The sequence below is a fragment of the Aquarana catesbeiana genome, linkage group LG04, assembly GCF_042186555.1.
Source record: "Aquarana catesbeiana isolate 2022-GZ linkage group LG04, ASM4218655v1, whole genome shotgun sequence".
Classification (NCBI taxonomy): Eukaryota; Metazoa; Chordata; class Amphibia; order Anura; family Ranidae; genus Aquarana; species Aquarana catesbeiana.
Window position 1 is genome coordinate 669,043,901 of NC_133327.1, and position 18,123 is coordinate 669,062,023.

The window sequence follows — 18,123 nt, forward strand, 5'->3', positions numbered from 1 at the left end:
TGAAAAGCCCTGCATAAAGGTAAGATGAGATGTAGCTGAAATATAAGCCATGGGTGGCATTGTCGGCATCACCAGGCTCAACAAACGTCAACTGAAAAAGGATGAAAATTGTTGGCTGAACAGTGACGGCTTGCTGTCACTATTGAGCTGTTCAAGGATACAGGGGTATTTCGGCTGCTTAAAGTGGAACTTTATTCAGAAAATTCAGTCCTGCTAGATCACGTCAGGCTGGCCCCTTTTGCAGGCATAGCTATGTAATACATTACAAATAAGGGTCTATACTGTTTAAAATCCAGTAATACACTGTCTCACCTTGCTCTGCACATGCTCAGTTACTCTCCATTTTTATGCACTGCCGAATTTGTAGAGGCGGATCTGCTAACAGCCTTAATCGCTTGCCTACCGGGCACTTTTTCCCCCTTCCTGCCTAGGCCAATTATCAGCTTTCACCGCTGTCACACTTTGAATGACAATTGTGCGGTCATGCAGTGGTGTACCCAAACAAAATTGTTATTATTTTTTTCACAAAAATAGAGCTTTCTTTTGGTGGTATTCAATCATCACTGTTTTTTTATTTTTTGCTAAATAAACAAAAAAAGACCAAAAAACCCCCCATAAAAATGTTTTCTTATAGTTTGTTATAAAATTTTGCAAACAGGTAATTTTTCTCCTTCACTGATGAGGTGGCACTGGTAGGCACTGATGAGGCTGTACTAATAGGCGGCACTGATGGGCACTGGTAGGCGGCACTGATGGGCACTGGTAGGTGGCACTGATGGGCACTGGTAGGCAGCACCGATAGATGACACTGAGGAGGAGGCACTAGTGGGCACTGATTGGCAGCACTGGTGGGCACCTTTGGGACTGCACTGATAATCAGGACACTGGTTATCACTGTAGATGTCCCTTTTAGAGAAGCCGGTTATCGGCTCTCTTCTCCACTCCTCAAGCTGTCAGCATGCAGAAAAGAGTGCCAATAACCGGCTTCTATTGACATCCGTGATCAGCTGTGATTGGTAAAGAGCTGCTGATTGGCTCTTTACCTCAATATGGTATCAGCAGTGTCCTCCGGGCACTGCGATCACAGAGCGCTCCGCCTACGGCGGGTGCAATCACGGCACACCATCATATGACGGCATCCCAGAGCTTGCCGTCTGCGTTGTAGCCATCATTTGGCTATAGTGCAGTCAGCAAGTGGTTAAAGCAGAATTAAACCTTCCTATCCTTTACAGCCAAGGAAGCTGCTTCTGTCTGATCTGCAACTGCCATGGTGCTGCACATGTGATCAGTTGTGACACCAGCTATTTGATAGTTTGACAGTTTGGTTGAGGGCACAAGCAAATGTGACAGTTATCAACCTTGGCATTCCAGGAATGTAACTGTTTTTTGAAACCATGAAATCAATAGGCTTACTTCTGCTTTTTGATTTACTGCTTGTTCAGGGACTCTGGGCTTCAGCAAAATGGCGGTCTCTAGCAAGAAGAAACAAGAGCAATGTTGGAGGCAATTTACAGCGCACACTAATTATGGTAGCATATTTATTAATATAGAATGTATGTTCCTTGCTAAAGAATTTTTGTATCAGGTTGTTATGGGTAAAGTTCCACTTTAAATACAATAGCCGGCTAGCCTTAGTAATTACTGTTATGAAGGTTCCGTTTTTGTAATATTTATCCTCCGTGTAAAGATTATACACTTACCATGACATACCATGTTCAAGATCACTTCTATAATTAATATATATATATATATATATATATATATATATATATATATATATATTATATATATTCACGGTCGCCGCGACCCCCCTTATTCATGCGTCCGGCCCCTTTCAGGGCACCGGGCATATGAATTACATCAGCCAGGGTTTTTTTTTTTAAGCACCTGATTAGTTGCCAGAGGCTCTAATAGGCTTCAAAATAGGGTGGGCTTGGGTCGCAGAGGATGCGTCTGGAGCCCACCCAGGTGTGTTGCAACATTGATCCTCATCCTGGCCAATCAGGAAGATTGACTGAGAGGACAGGCGATCCCATTGGACACCTAGAAAGAGGGAAGGAGACGCAAAGCTGAAGCAAGGAGAAGAAGAGCCGCTGGACAATGCCTGGATGCCCGATGATCACCACCTAGATGGGATAAGTGCCAGTGGACCGGCGGGGGGGTTTGAGTTGCCATGGGGGGGGGGTTGTTTGCTGCCCCCCCCCACACACAAAAAAACGCCCCACCTGCCACTGTATTTAGCCTCATCGTATCTATTGTGTCATTGCTACTACTTGGAAGAAAAATACTTTTCGCGCTTTGCTGCTTCTATCTGGAATAGACATGTTTTTATTTTCAGGTAGCAACTGGTGCTTACAAACGCCAAGTCCATGAAGTGCCATCAGGAAAGCAGATAACAGAGACAGCACATATAGAAAGGATTACGTGGGCCACGTGGACAAGGTAATATAAGACACAAGCCTCATTCATTAGGAATATGTATGTATGATTGTGGTAATTGGTGCTCTCCCAAATTGCCCCTGAAGACTTTCCTGGAAATGATTTCTGACTTTTCTGGAAATGATTTCTGACTTTTCTGGAAATTATTTCTGACTTTTCTGGAAATGATCTCTGGCTTTTCTGGAGATGATTTCTGACTTTTCTGGAAATGATCTCTGGCTTCACTGTTATTTTTGAACTAATGATGTACAGTATGATGGATTATTGTCTGGAGATAACACTAGAAGTGTGCATTGTTCTCATAGATGTCTTGTTATTTTGCAGTATCCTGGGGGATGAAGTGATTGGAATCTGGCCACGAAACGCAGATAAAGCCGATGTAAACTGTGCCAGCGTGTCCCATGCTGGTCTCAACATCGCCACAGGAGATGACTTCGGCCTTGTTAAACTTTTTGACTTTCCTTGCACTGAAAAGTTTGTAAGTAAAGTATGATTGTATGATTTCTGCATTCTGGACGCCCTCCATTGATCTGTCTGGAGTAATACTAGGTGGACTGGGCTGTGTATGACTCTGGTTGGCTGCTATTGTGCTGGAAAAGAGGAGAGCTGGCCCAGAGACTGGTGACCTCTGTACATTTATGGACTCTATGGAGGTCTGTGCTGAGACATATTCAATATTCATCCGTGATCAGCTGTCAGGCAGACAGAGGTCTGTTCTTGCACAGCAGTTAATGACCTCTCTCCCGACCTCCATCTGTTCTATTGAATGTAATAAAAGACAAATAAAATTCTGGAGACTTGGCATCAAAGATACAAAGTGTTCCAAGTATTGCACTCCATGAATCATCTCATGATTTTAGATTTGTTGTAATTAAAGAACTCCAGTATGAGCCAATTCTAACACGACCTTATCTGTATTTTCCTTTATTTAACTATTTTACTGAGAAACTGTCTTAAACATATCACATAGGTAACTTTTTGTTCCCTGTGTTAAAACAAAAAAAGTTTTAGTGAAAAAAAAAAATGTTACAGCCAAGCACTTGAATTGAGAAAATGCCACATTATGGCCACTAGGTGGAGCTGATGATCATAGGAAATAATTACTTATTTGTCTAGTGGCCATACTGCAGCAATGCCAGCCTGAAGCTAGAGGCATTTTAAGGAGTGATAAACATTGCGAATTGATGTTTATCCATTTTTTTTTTGATCCTACACAATACAAATAATGCACAATAATGAAATATGCTTTCTGTGCCTATAAAGATTGCCCAAAGATGAGTTGGTGATTTATTTGTGTTTTCTTTCCAGGCCAAACATAAGCGGTATTTTGGTCACTCGGCACATGTGACTAATGTACGCTTCTCGCATGATGACAAATATCTCATAAGCACTGGAGGGGACGACTGCAGGTAACAACTACTTTCCTTTTAGTATGTTAGTGATTTAATTATTACTTACTATTATGGAAACCAGAAAAGACTTCAGTAATGTAACTTGCTTAAAGGGAAACTAATTTGGGTCCAATTTATATTATTTGTTTCAAAATATTTTCCTTGACTTACTTATTTTTACGGAATATTTATTTGACATATATACACATTTACTGCAGGGTGCACTCACGATTCTACTGGGTTGCAGCATTTTAGCTTTTATCAAGTTGTGTACCTTCAAACTCTCTCTAACTAAACCTAATCTATAGGAATAAAGCAGGGAGGTTTAGGGCAAGGAGTTGCAGCTGTGAGAGTAAATTTTAGATTGAGCTATTGAGGTCTGTAAGGTAAAAAATGATCCCATGCAGTGGAACTGTGCCAGGGACTGTGCCTGCCCTGCAAAGGATTATAGTTTGTTTTTTCCAGGGGGGGGAGAAATAGTTTTACTTTCCTTGATTATCCGCTCCCCATTGCAGACGGTGCTCCCCCACAACCTGGCAGTGGACTGTCCTCGTGTTCAGGGTAGGGCCATGGACCCTGCTCGGGTCTTGATGGCGTCAGATGGAGCGTGGGGGGTGCAGAAGCTGTGGGGACAGGTCCTAGCTGTGGGGAGAAGCGGAGGATCGGGTAAGTATATATCCTTTTACTATTCCCCTGGACAGGAATGAGCAAATAACCCTAGCAGTGCGGGCACAGCTCCACTTAAAGGGATCATTTTTTATTTGCCCAGAGTTGGGCTTCAAAGCTGAACTTCAGGTATGATCTTTATTGCATACTTACATTGGTCAAGCTTGGCACAAAGTATGAATATCTCACAGTCTTGGTGTCTAGGTGCTAGCAAACTCAGTCTGAGAGAATGAACAGTCCAACCTGTGCTTGTGCTGCTAAAAATGCCAACTTGTAGTCTTGTAGTTGGGAAGTGACAACCACTGAAGAACAACACACATAATACCGGGATGTATGGTGATGTGAATGCTCTAATGTGGGCTGTGTCTGTCCACTGAAGAACAACACACATAATACCGGGATGTATGGTGATGTGAATGCTCAAATGTGGGCTGTGTCTGTACTCCCAGAAACAAAATGGAGGCTCCAGCCCCTTGAGTGCTGTCATATTCCCATCAGCCACTACACCATATTGTCAAAAGTTTTGGAACACCTGCCTTTACACGCACGTGAACTTTAATGGCATCCCAGTCTTAGTTTGTATGGTTCAGTATTGCGTTGGCCCACCCTTTGCAGCTATAACAGCTTCAACTCTTCTGGGGTTTAGGAGTGTGTCTATGGGAATGTTTGACCATTCGTCCAGAAGAGCATTTGTGAGGTCAGGCACTGATGTTGGACGAGAAGGCCTGATTCCACTCTAATTCATCCCAAAGGTGTTCTATCGGGATGAGGTCAGTCAAGTTCCTCCAAGCCAAACTGGCTCATCCATGTCTTTAAGGACCTTGCTTTGTGCACTGGTGTGCAGTCATGTTGGAACAGGAAGGGGCCATCTCCAAACTTTTCCCACAAAGTTGGGAGCATGAAATTGTCCAAAATGTCTTGGTATGCTGACACCTTAAGACGTCTTCACTGGAACTAAGGGGACAAGCCCAACCCCTGAAATACAACCCCACACCACAATTACCCCTCCACCAAATAATTTGAACCAGTGCACAAAGCAAGGTCCATAAAGACATGGATGAGCAAGTTTGGGGGTGGAGAAACTTGACTGGCCTGCACAGAGTCCTGACCTCAACCTGATAGAACACTTTTGCGATGAATTAGAGCGGAGACTGTGAGCCAGGCCTTCTTGTCCAACACCAGTGCCTGACCTCACAAATGCACTCCTGGAAGACCCATAGACACACTCCTAAACCTTGTGGACAGCCTTCATAGAAGAGTTGAAGCTGTTGCAGCGGCAATGGGTGGGCCAACTCAATATTGAACCCTACAGACTAAGACTGGGATGCCATTAAAGTTCATGTCCGTGTAAAGGCAGGCGTCCCAATACTTTTGACAATATAGTGTATATGATGCACAGCATCCATGGATGAATAGGTGAGTAAAAATGACCAGGGAGGATGTCCCAATCAGAAAATGTCACCAAGTTTGAATGAATATTTCCACTTTTATTATTATACAGGATTTATATAGCGCCAACAGTTTAAGTAGTGTTTTGCAACATAAGTGCAGACAGTACAATTACAATACAGTTTAATACAGGAGGAATCAGAGGGCTCCGCTTGTTAGAGCTTACAATCTAGAAGGAAGAGGCAAACGGTGATAACTGTGGGGTTTGAGCTGATGGAGAAAATAAACGTACAGTTGTTATGTGGGGGCCAGATAGGCTTCTTTGAAGAGATGAGTTTTCAGGGATCGTATAAAAAATTAAACAGAGTAGGAGGAGATAGTTGGGCAGATGGGGGTAGGGAGTTCCATAGGATGGGAGAGGCTCTGGAGAAGTCCTCGATGCGAGCGTGGGTTGAGGTGACAAGGGAACTTAAGAGCAGGAGGTCTTAAGAGGAACGAAGAGAATGATTAGGTTGGTATTTTGAGACTAGGTTAGTAATGTAGTTAGGGGCCAAGTTGTGGATGGCTTTGTAAGTTGTTGTTAGTTTCTTGAATTTAATTCTTTGGGTGAGTGGAAGCCAGTGGAGGGATTGGCAGAGAGGGGTAGCAGACGCTGAATGGTTGGTAAGGTGGATGAGTCTGGCGGCAGTATTCATGATGGACTGAATAGGGAGATAGCCTATGTAAAGGTAATCCAATGAGGAAGGAGTTGCAGTAGTCGAGGCGAGAGATGACCAGGAAGTGAATTAGGATCTTTGTGGTGTCATTGGTTAGGAAGCGACGGATTTTGGAGATGATGAGAAGGTTGAGGCAACGAGCTTTGAACAGTGATTGGATGTGGGGCCGAACGGATAGTTCAGAGTCCAGGATTTACACCTAGCACCTTGGCATATGGGGACGGGTTGATAGTTGAGCTGTTGATTTTGACGGAGTAGTCAGGGGAAGAGGCACATGGGGGAGGAAATATGATGATCTTGGTTTTGGATAGATTGAGTTTGAGGAAGTGATGTGACATCAAAGCTGATATATTGGTCAGTAAATGATTGATGCGTGAGGTTAAGGTAAAATCCACTCACATAAGTGGCGGCGCAGTGATGTGGCGTTGGGCCATACACTCACAGTTCTTGTGGCCAATAAAGATAGGGAATGCCATGGGGCAGACAGCCCCATGTGGAGAAAGGCAATAGAACCTTGTGTCTAGTTTTGGCAAGGCCTGCTCCTGTGCGCTATCCCCGAAAAAAAACATTAGTGATGTCACCGGAAGTGATATCACAGGCAGCCACTACTCCAAGCTGCTTCTGGATGAAAAGGAGCTTCTTTGGGTCTCCAGGATAATACGTTTTGAAGCAGCAGCCTCTTTGTCAAATGGGAATATGGCAGTACTCAATGGGTTGGAGGCTCTATGTTGTCGGAGTACAGACACAGCCCACATTGAGCTTTTAGAGCATTCACATAACCATACATCCCAGTACTAGGTGCGTTCACTTTGTTTCTTCAGTTGATATCTCATACCTAAGGGGCCGCTGGAAAGGCTTTCAATCACTGTAATAATTGTCACTGCTGCAGTGATAGCCATGATATTCCAGGTCCTGGGCCCCGAGCAGCTTTTCCTCTGCACACTGACCACAGGGGATCGCTTGCCTGGGACTGCCGTTATTCATCGAATGACTTGTATTTTTTTCAACAAATTCAAGGTGTTCTCTCATTAGATTAGGTGGAGATTGTGATGTCACCAGCCCTCTTCTCCACCTGTCCAATCATAGAATGGCATGTATTCATTGAAACAATTACAAAGCATTCTGTGAATAGACACAATTAGAGAAGAGGGGTATTAACATCACAATCTCCACCTTGCCCAATCAGAGAATGCCTTTAATTCACTGACCCTGTGGTCAGTGTACAGAGGGGAAGCTGCTTGCACTGAACCTGGCTGATTTCAGCTATCACTGTAGAAGTGTTGACTAGTGGCAGCAATTGCCAGCTTCCTCAGTGGACCCTCAGGTATGAGATATGCATACTTACATTGTGTCAGGGTGGACCGGTGTAATTTGTACAATAAAGAGCATACCTGGAGATCAGCTTCAAACTAACAAAAATTTAATCTGATTGGCCGGTAAGGAAAGATTTCAAAGCAGACTTGGGTTTCAAGATGTGCTGTTCAAACTCTTTTGAAGAAGCACAAAGAAACGGGTAACCTTGAGGACTGTAGACGCGGTGGTCAGCCAAGGAAACCACGCAGCAGATGAAAGACACATCATGCTTACTTCCCTTTGACATCGGAAGATGTCCAGCAGTGCCACCAGCACAGATCTGGTGGAATCTATGAAACCCATCTACTGTCTAGAGAAGTCTGGCTAGAAGTGGTCCTTATCGAAGAATTGCACCCAAAAAGCCATACCTACGACATGGAAAGAAGGCTAAGCAACTCAACTGTGCATGAAAACAGGAACTGGGGTACAGAAAAATGGCAGCAGATGCTCTGGACTAATGAGTCAAAATGTGAAATATTTGGCAGTTTGTTGGTGAAGGGCTCTGGAGAGCAGTAAAAAAATGAGTATCTGCAGGCAACCGTGAAGCGTGGTGGTGGTTTCTTGTATGTTTGGGGCTGCATTTCTGCAAATGGAGTTGGAGATTTGGTCAGGATCAATGATGTCCTCAATGCTGAGAAATGCAGGCAGATACTGTACTTATCCATCATGCCATACCATCAGGTAGGCGTGTGATTGGCCCTCAAATATATTCTGCAGCATCACAACGACCCCAAACATACAACCAGTGTCATTAAGAACTATCTTCAGCAAAAGAAGAACAAGGATTCTTGGGAGTGATGGTTTGGCCCCCACAGAGCCCTGATCTCAACAACATGGAGCCTGTCTGGGATGACATGAAGAGACAGAAGGATTTGAGGCAACCGACATCCACAGAAGATCTGTGCTTAGTTCTCCAAGATGTTTGGAACAACCTACCTGCCAAGTTCCTTCAAAAACTGTGTTTAAGTGTGCCGTTGATGCCGTTTCGAAGGCAAAGGGTGGTCCCACCAAATATTGATTTCATAATTCCTAATCTACAGCATTTTCTCACACCTGCTTAGAACGTTTGCACAGTAGTATATCACATAATACAAATTGTATATGTCGTAAGAAAAGTAGAATTGTGCGAAACTAATTATTTCTCTTCTCTTCCTTTCAGTGTATTTGTCTGGCGATGTTTATAATGTGAACCATGGAGGCCGAAAACGCGTTAGCTGCTCCTCTTTGTCATCTACTGCACACATCCTTGTAAAATGCTGCATGAGTTCTGGTGTTATATTACTGTAAGATAACAATATAAAGACTGTGTGTTTTAGGAGAATTGGAAGTACAAAGCCGTTCTTTTTTTACAGAGAATCCACAGAAAAGCCGTCCATTGGATCCTATGTGTCACCGGCCAAACATGTTCTCTTTAGCCTTTTGTTATATATTTTAGATTTTATAGAGATATTCTAAAAAGTTTACAATTTTGGCAATTGATATTTCAAATGTGGATTTATTTTCCGGAAAGAACCGACGCTGCATCCTTAGTGAAAATTGCACTTTTTGTATAATGAGAACTGTCATGCTATTTTTGCATTTTCTATTTTACATAAGCCATGTTCGAAGCACTTGTACTTTTCCTTTGCAGTTGTTTTTATTTAGACTCATAAAGTGCCTTGATCTATTTGTTATCGGCCAGCCTCATGCCACGGCGCACAGCGATGGTGCTATAAACGTTCTCAGTGATGGTGGCTTTACACGGAATGAGATTTCTTCATTGTTTTTGTGGCTTGATGTGTGAATAATCGCCTGGTCATTACTATACGGTGCAGGCACAGAAGAACACGGGAATGTGTATTGTCCAGGAAGGGCTTCAGCGGTGGAAAATTTAATAGCTTAGTGTAAGGTTAACCTCTTCTTACATTGTTTGCAAAACATTTAAAGCAATGTTTTTTGTTTTTTTTAATTAGACCATTTTTGTCAAAAAAAAATTATTAATAATAATAATAACAGTTTCATTGTACAGAGCCATCCAAATGCTCACATGTAGCTGAGCCTCATATCTGTTTACTACTGCAATTGATAATATATACAGTCAATATATTACTTACGTTGGGAAGCGTCCAACAACATACAGTTGGCCAAAACAGCGGCAACGCAGCAGTGTTTTGGCGGTGACAACTGTTGTCTGTGTCCTTGGCTCTGGGAGGTGACAACTGTCACTGTGTCCATAGTTATGGGTGGTAACAGCGGTTGTCTAGGCCCATGGCTCTGGGACTGTTATTGGGTTCATGGCTGTGGAAGGTGACAACTGTTACAGGGCCTGTGACTCTGGGAAGTAATAAACTATTGTCTGGCCCAATGGATTTTTGGAGGTAACAGCTATTGTCTAGGTCAGTGTTTCTAAACTCCAGTTCTCAAGACGCACCAACAGGTCATGTTTTCAGGATTTTCCTCAGATGAAATGGCTGTGGTAATTACTAAGGCAGTGAAACTGATTAAATCACCTGTGCAAAATAATGAAAAGCCTGAAAACATGACCTGTTGGGGTGCCTTGAGGACTGGAGTTGAGAAACACTGGTCTAGGTCCATGGCTCTGAGAGGTAACATATGTTGTCTGGAACCATAACTCTGGTAGGTGACACATGTGTTGTCTAGGGCCATGGCTGTAGGAGGTGACAACTGTTACTGGGCCTGTGACTGTGGGAAGTAAAAAAAGAACTATTGTCTGGGCCAATGGCTTTTGGAGGTAACAGCAATTGTCTAGGCCCATGGCTGTGGGAGGTAACATATGTTGTCTCGAACCATGGCTCTGGTAGGTGACAACTGTTGTCTAGGGCCATAGTTCTAGTTGGTGACAACTGTTAATGGGCCCATGATTTTCAGAAGTAACAGCAGTTGTCTAGGCACCATGACTTTGGAAGGTGACAAATGTTACTCTTCCTATTACTCTGGGAGGTAGTAACTGTTGTCTAGGCCCATGACTTTTGGAGGTAACAGCGGTTGTCTAGGTCTTTGACTCTGGGACTATTACAGGTCTCATGGCTCTGAAAGGTGACAGGTGTTACTGGGCCTATGGCTCTAGGAGCCAATGGCTTTTGGAGATAACAGTGGTTGTCTAGGCTTATATCTCTGGAAGGTAACATCTGTTGTCTGGGTCCATGGTTCAGGAAGGTAGTAATTGTTCTCTAGACCCATGTCTCTGGGAGATGACAATAGTTGTCTAGGTCCATGGCTCTGGGAGGTAACAACAGCTACTGTACCCATGGCTCTGGAAGGTGACAACTGTTAATACTCCCATGGTTCTGGAAGGTAACAGCGGTTGTCTAAGCCTTTGGCTCTGGGACTATTACAGGTCTCATGGCTCCGAAAGGCGACAGCTATTACTGGACCTATGGCTCTGAGAGCCAATGACTTTTGGAGGTAACAGCTGTTGTCTAGGTCCATGGATCTGGAAGGTAGCGACTGTTGTCTGGACCTATGCCTCTCAGGGAGGTGACAACTGTTCTCTAGGCGCATGGTTCTGGGAGTTAACAATTGCTACTGTACCCAGTGACAACTGTTAACTGGTTCTATGGCTCTGTAATAACGGTTGTCTGGGCCAATGACTGTTTAAGGTAACAGCAGTTGTCTAGGCCCATGGCTCTGGGAGGTGAAACTGTTACTGGGCCAATGGCTCTGGGAGGTAATAACTTTTGTCTGGACCAATAACTCTGGGAAGTAACAACTGTTGTCTTGGCCCATGACTCTGGGAAATAGGGCCAAATCTTACCCTAGTACAGATATTTCACATCTTCCTGGTTATGTGGTTATGTTCTGTAACACTTAAAAAAGCAGCTGGGTTTTGCATGGGTCTGACTTTTTACCCATGCACCTCCACCTCCCTGCACAGAACACGCTGCCGGCTATTTACTACGGCTATGGCTAGGGCCATATATACAGTGTGCCAGGAACAAGTAGAGGGGAGTATAATAGGAAGAGGAGAGGAGCAAAATACTTTGCACATTCCCAGGTCTGTGCAAGTTGTGGCTTAGACAGTCTGGGGAGAATCTGTACAAGAGTACCTGTCTACATCTCCCTTATGGCCAATTGAAGAGCCAACTTGACATGTTCCTTAGCACAGGCTTTCCTCAAAAGGATGTTTATGTTATAATAGTGATCAGATATTGTGAGACCCACAATTTGTTTGCACCAGAGTCCATGGAAGCTTAGCTATGCCCCAAGGGGGTGATGCCAAAGGATCTTGGAGGGTTTTGGTTGAGTGATTTTGAGAGACTGAAATAAGGATGGTTCTCCGAGCTGATAGAGAGACAAGATCTCATGATATGCATGTCTGTGTGCTAATCTATAAGAGACCATTCACTTAATATTCATGGCAGCGCAACAGCTGATACTAGAGACTTTCATGACGTCTTCATTCTACTCGATTATTGCAGACATCTGTCACATGGATTGTGATAATCTATGTTGACCTTCCAAGAAAGGCCACAGGGTAATCATTTTATATGGATGATTTTTTTTGCACTCATTTGAATAATCAAAATAATAATAATTTATTAACTTAAACGAATTAATTAAATTATTTAAGTTAATGTAAAGAACAATAAAAAAAAAATCTATTTAATGACATATATATGTATATTCAAGTCTGAAGTAGCATTTGTAACCTGTGTCATATTGGAAAAAATACTGGTAATTATAGCTATTTTACCCACAATATTCTGAATTGTGATAGGTCAGTTTTTTTGGACTGGTATTCTAATTATTCTTTAAAAACATAGATCTTCCCATCAAATATTAGATATAAAATTGTGTAATTTTTGGGAATTAATAAAGAACTCTGCAGATTGTGGCTGATAATAGACCAATACAATGTAATGTGACATCTTAATGTAGAATCTGAATTTAGACATATATGTCCTGTAATAGTTACATATCTGTGCTTAATTTAAGGATTAATACTAGTTAAGGGCCAGTCACTAATGTGCTATAAAAAATGTAGGGGTTGATCAAACCATTGAAGTGGGTTCAGTGAACAGCATTGACAGGTGCCATCTTCTGTGCCATCATCGTCTTACCCGTCTACCAGATGGGTACGTACTTCCAGACTTAAATAGTCTACATCCTTGTACACCAAAAACTATTTGGTAGCATCATTACATTTAAAGCTTTGACTTATTTAAAAAAAATGATTATTTGTCTTGATTTTATATATGTTATTTTTTTTACGATGGTTTGGGTTGTTTATATATATATATATATATATATATTGTAATCCCATAAATGATGAATATTATTGCAAATCATTTTCTGTATAGAGATTGAATGAAATATTTTTTTCCAGTGTGATATTGTGCGATATGATGACATTTACATTGTGTGGAAATGTAGAATTTAATATGTTATTTGAAGTGCCCCTAAAGATCATTAATTATGTGATTTGCAAATAGGATCTGTATCATGCTGGCTGATTAATGCCTTACATTACCTGCGTGTAAAGTCTGAACCTGGTTCCTTAAAGGGGGCCTATTACATTACATATTTAGGGCGAAATAATAGGTTCACTTGCTAGCTCTGCCACTCCAATGCTGCATACGCTTATTACCCAATTATGATGCCTGATCGATGTCATAGGGTCAGCTTGGTGCAAGTTGTGATCAGACTCACTTGGGACTTACACATGGCTCTCTCACTTGGCTTTGGTAGGTGAATAGGATGCTAGTTGAGCAAGGAAAAGGTATGTAAAAGCTGTGGGAGTTGGGTGGGGGAGGTGCTATAATGTGAACTGGTTACTTTACTCTCAATGAGCAATGTGCAGGTCAGTGCACTAAAAACTAACGTTTGGGCTCTTGCTTGCCTATAAAATTGCCCATTGGTTTGTATCAGTTGGGGACTCTTTATTAGTGGTAAGATGTCAGTGCCTGAGTTCCAAGGTGCTTCTACCGGTTTTATGGCGGTCTTACACCCTATGTTGGATTCTTCATGGAAAAACAAATCAAGAGGTTATATTTCCCCACTGAGGTCACCTAAATGCTATAAGAAGGCACTGGGTGATTCAGTCAATCTTATCCTCCTATAACTGGAATATCCATTTTGGATGGTCTAAACCAGTGATCTCCAAACTGTGGCCCTGGGGCCAGATGTGGCCTTTTGCTTGCCTCTATCCAGCCCTTGGAGCACTATTCCATCCACAACTGACACTAATGATGGGGCACCATTCCTCCCATTGACACCAGTGGTGGGTGGAGCACTATTCCTCCCACAGATACCAATGATATGATGGGGTGCTATTCTGCTCACTGATATCAACAATAGGGCACTATTCCCTCCACTGATACCAACAATAGGGCACTATTTCTTCCACTGATACCAACAATGGGGCACCATTCCTTCCACTGATATCAACAATGAGGCACTATTACTTCCACTGATGCTGGGGCATTTTCTACACCCACTAGCCACAGTCCGGCCCCCCCAAACTCTGAAGGATAGTAAACTGGCCCTTTGTTTAGAAAGTTTGGAGACCCCTGGTCTACACCTCAAGGCTGTCTTCACACCTATGCATTACCAGGACTGTCAGTCACCGGCTCTCTGCTCTGCCCCTCCAGCACTTACTGGGGCTCTGGGCTGTGGGGGGGAGGGGGGGCTGGTTCAAGCTCTTGGCGGATCACTGAGAGGCTGAGCCGGCTGGTGGTCCAGGCTGCTGGGCGGATCCCGTGGATCTTTTCAGAGCCTGGACCGGCTCTGTGATGTCAGCTGACAGCGGACTTTAGCCATTCTTGGCTGAAAACAGGTCACACGAGTGCAGAATGAACTGCTCTCCTGTGATCCATAGGAAAAGTACAGCCAAAAAAGCTTTGGCCATACTTCTCCTTTAACCACTTCAATACCGCGTGAATTCCAGCACTCCTCTCCTACATGTAAAAATCATAATTTTTTTTGCTGGAAAACTACTCAGAGCCCCCCAAGCATTATTAATATATATATATATATATATATATATATATATATATATATATATATTAGCAGACATCCTAGGGAATAAAATGGAGGTCATTGCAACTTTTTATGTCGCACAGTATTTGCGCAGTGATTTTTCGATTGCAATTTTTTTTGAAAAAAAACACTATTATGAATTAAAAAAAAAAAAACAGTAAAGTTAGCCCAATTTTTTTGTATAATGTGACAGATGATGTTACGCCCAGGAAATAGATAGCCAACATGTCACGCTTTAAAATAGCGCACACTCGTGGTATGGCGACAAAATTCAGTACTTAAAAATCTCCATAGGTGACGCTTTAACATTTTTTAAAGGTTACATGTTTAGAGTTACAGAGGAGGTCTTTGGCTAGAATTATTGCTCTCTCTAACATTTGGGGTGATAACTCACATGTGTGGTTTGAACGTTGTTTACATATGCGGGCGCGATCTACGTATGCGTTTGCTTCTGCGTGAGAGCTTGTGGGGACGGGGGCACTTTAATTATTATTTTTTTACATTTTTTTATTTTTACACTTTCCCTTTAAAAAAAATGTTTTGATCACTTTTATTCCTATTACAAGTAATGTAAACATCGCTTGTAATGGGAATAGTGCGTGACGGGTCCTCTTTATGGAGAGATGTCGGGTCTATAAGGATCTCAGGCTTTCCTTGTTTACTCCTGCCGGCCCGGACGTGACGTCATAACATCGCGCCCGGGCCTCTGAGAGTCATAGAGATTGCCGGGGACCATCTGTCCCTTCGGTTTTCTCTATGGCTTCCTTCCGGCGCCAGCGGATTTCTTCTCCGGCTCGCCGAGCCTCTATGATTGTTCTTATGGAATCGCCAGCTGAAAAAAAATGATATCTGGATGATGTCTGCAGCTGCAGGCATCATTCAGATATCACCAATGAAAGCTAAAGACGTCATATGACAGCCTGCGGTATGAAAGTGGTTAAGGTGAGTGCGTTAATGCCTGCAGTGGAATGTATAGGTGTGAAAGGGGGTCTTACAGTGCATGGGTAGAGGAGGCAGTCATTTTGTAAGCTAATGTAATATTCATAGAAAATAGCCAGTTTATTTAAGAACTAGTGATCATCACTAAAGCACCTTGTGCATGCCTCCAATGTATGAGTGCCATGGATTTCTTCACTCAGCTAATCATTGTTTGTGCTTCAAGCTAAGCTGTCAATTGAAAAAGGTGCAAGTCGTCTCTGATGTAATGCAGTTATCAGAATATCACTTCCCCATTGGCCTGCCTCCAGATAGAGGCCAGAAACACTACAGAAGTTCAGACAACTGCACACCGGAGATGATTGTTATGACACAACTTGCACATGTTTCAAGTGACAAATTACTTGAAAGCATTCCAAACTGGGCAGAGATGCCCCTCAGTCATTTGTGGTGCTTGGAATGGAGTCTATAGAATGGCGATGACCATTTGCCTGTGTCTTAATGTAAATCATACTGATTGTAACTCCATAAAACCAGGATGAGGACTCAATGCAGACGCAGCAGCTTCTGGAATCCATATCTTTTGATGCAGTTCCGTGGAATGGCCTGCACTCAGACTCGCTGTTATGTAACATATTGTATATGGCTATATCTGTGTATAAATTATTTTTAAATCATTCTATGTGCAGATTTCAAGAACGATTTTTTGTGGTGAATAAATCTGGTGTTGATTTTTTTTTTTTCTTTGTGCGATGTACCTTGTCTTCATTTCTCTGGTAATTCTTCACGTAGAAAAACGTATTTCTCACCTTCCACCTGAGACTTCTATTATGTTCAGTAGACCCGCAATGGCAGCCCCCATACTACTCTCATGGCACTTTTAATTTAAAGGCATATTCTACCTTTTCGGAAAAAAAAAAATGCAGCTATATTGAGTATTAAAACCACTTGAACTCCGGATGGTTTTAAGAAATTAGATTTTTTTTTTATTGGATATGTTTTATAACAGAAAGTAGAAAATATTGATATTTTTCTTTTCAAGCTTTTTGTATTTTTTTGTTTATATTGCAAAAAATAAAAAAACACAGTGGTGATCAAATACCACCAAAAGAAAGCTATATTTGTGTAAAAAAATTATATCAATTTCATTTGGGTACAGCGTTGCATGACCGCGCAATTGCCAGTTAAATGAGCGCAGTGCCGAATAGTAAAAAATGCCCTCGTCATGAAGGGGCATTTTTCATTAATCAGAGAAGTAGCCAAGAGGTAACTCTGGAGGGGCTGCAGAGATCCAAAGCTCAGATGGAAGAATCTGTCCACAGGACAACTATTAGTCGTGCTCTCTACAAATCTGGTCTTTATGGAAGAGTGACAAGAAGAAAGACATTGTTGAAAGAAAGCCATAAGAAGTCCTGTTTGCGAGAAGCCACGTCTGAGGGAAACAGCAAACAAGTGGAAGAAGGTGATCTGGTCAGATGAGACCAAAATTGAACTTTTTGGCCTAAAAAGAAAAACTCTATGTGTGGCGGAAAACTAACACTGCACATCACCCTGAACACACCATCCTCACTGTGAAACATGATGGTGGCAGCATCATGTTGTGGAGATGCTTTTCTTCAGCAGGGACAGGGAAGCTGGTCAGAGCCAAATACAGGGCAATCTTAAAGTGTTTAACCCATACATTAAAAAAAACACACTGGAAGCCCCTCTATTATAGATTGGCATAGCACACTGTATTAGTCTTTTATAAAAAACAAGGTATGTAAATACATTTTTAGAGCGATCTTCAGGCCGGTCACGTGACTTGCGGCCGCTGTACAGCTCCAATACATGGCTTCTGCAGGAGGGGCTGAGATCCCCCTCTGATGTCAGCCGGGGAGATCACATGGCTGCTCAGCCTCTCCTACAGTAGCCCTGGAAACCGTCTGAGAGTCAAGTATATATATATATATATATATATATATATATATATATATATATATATATATATATATATATATACGCGCTTATTTGGATTTTTTTATTTTTTTAAAACAAAAATATGTAGCAGAATACATACTGGCCTAGACTGAAGAAATTAAATTTTTTTTAATTGGATGTGTTTTATAGCAGAAAGTTAAAAATATATATATTTTCAAAATTGGCAGTTTTTGGGGTTTTTTTGTAGCGCAAATAATAAAAACCGCAGAGGCGATCAAATACCACCAAAAGAAAACTCAATTTGTGGGGGGAAAAAGAAAAAGACATAAATGTTA

General features: G+C 42.2%; 1 protein-coding gene across 5 annotated transcripts in view; it reads left to right on the forward strand.

Annotated features, from left to right (window-relative positions):
- The window catches only part of EML6 (EMAP like 6), a 262,319-nt gene extending 245,711 nt beyond the window's left edge, over positions 1 to 16,608 (forward strand). For all 5 annotated transcript variants that reach the window (XM_073628575.1, XM_073628576.1, XM_073628577.1 and 2 more), the window contains 4 exons: positions 2,339 to 2,442; positions 2,764 to 2,917; positions 3,748 to 3,848; positions 9,114 to 16,608. In XM_073628575.1, the coding sequence (XP_073484676.1) occupies positions 2,339 to 2,442; positions 2,764 to 2,917; positions 3,748 to 3,848; positions 9,114 to 9,138 (384 nt within the window). In that variant the 3' untranslated portion in view covers positions 9,139 to 16,608. The remainder of the gene's footprint in view (positions 1 to 2,338; positions 2,443 to 2,763; positions 2,918 to 3,747; positions 3,849 to 9,113) is intronic.
- Positions 16,609 to 18,123: the final 1,515 nt, after the last annotated feature.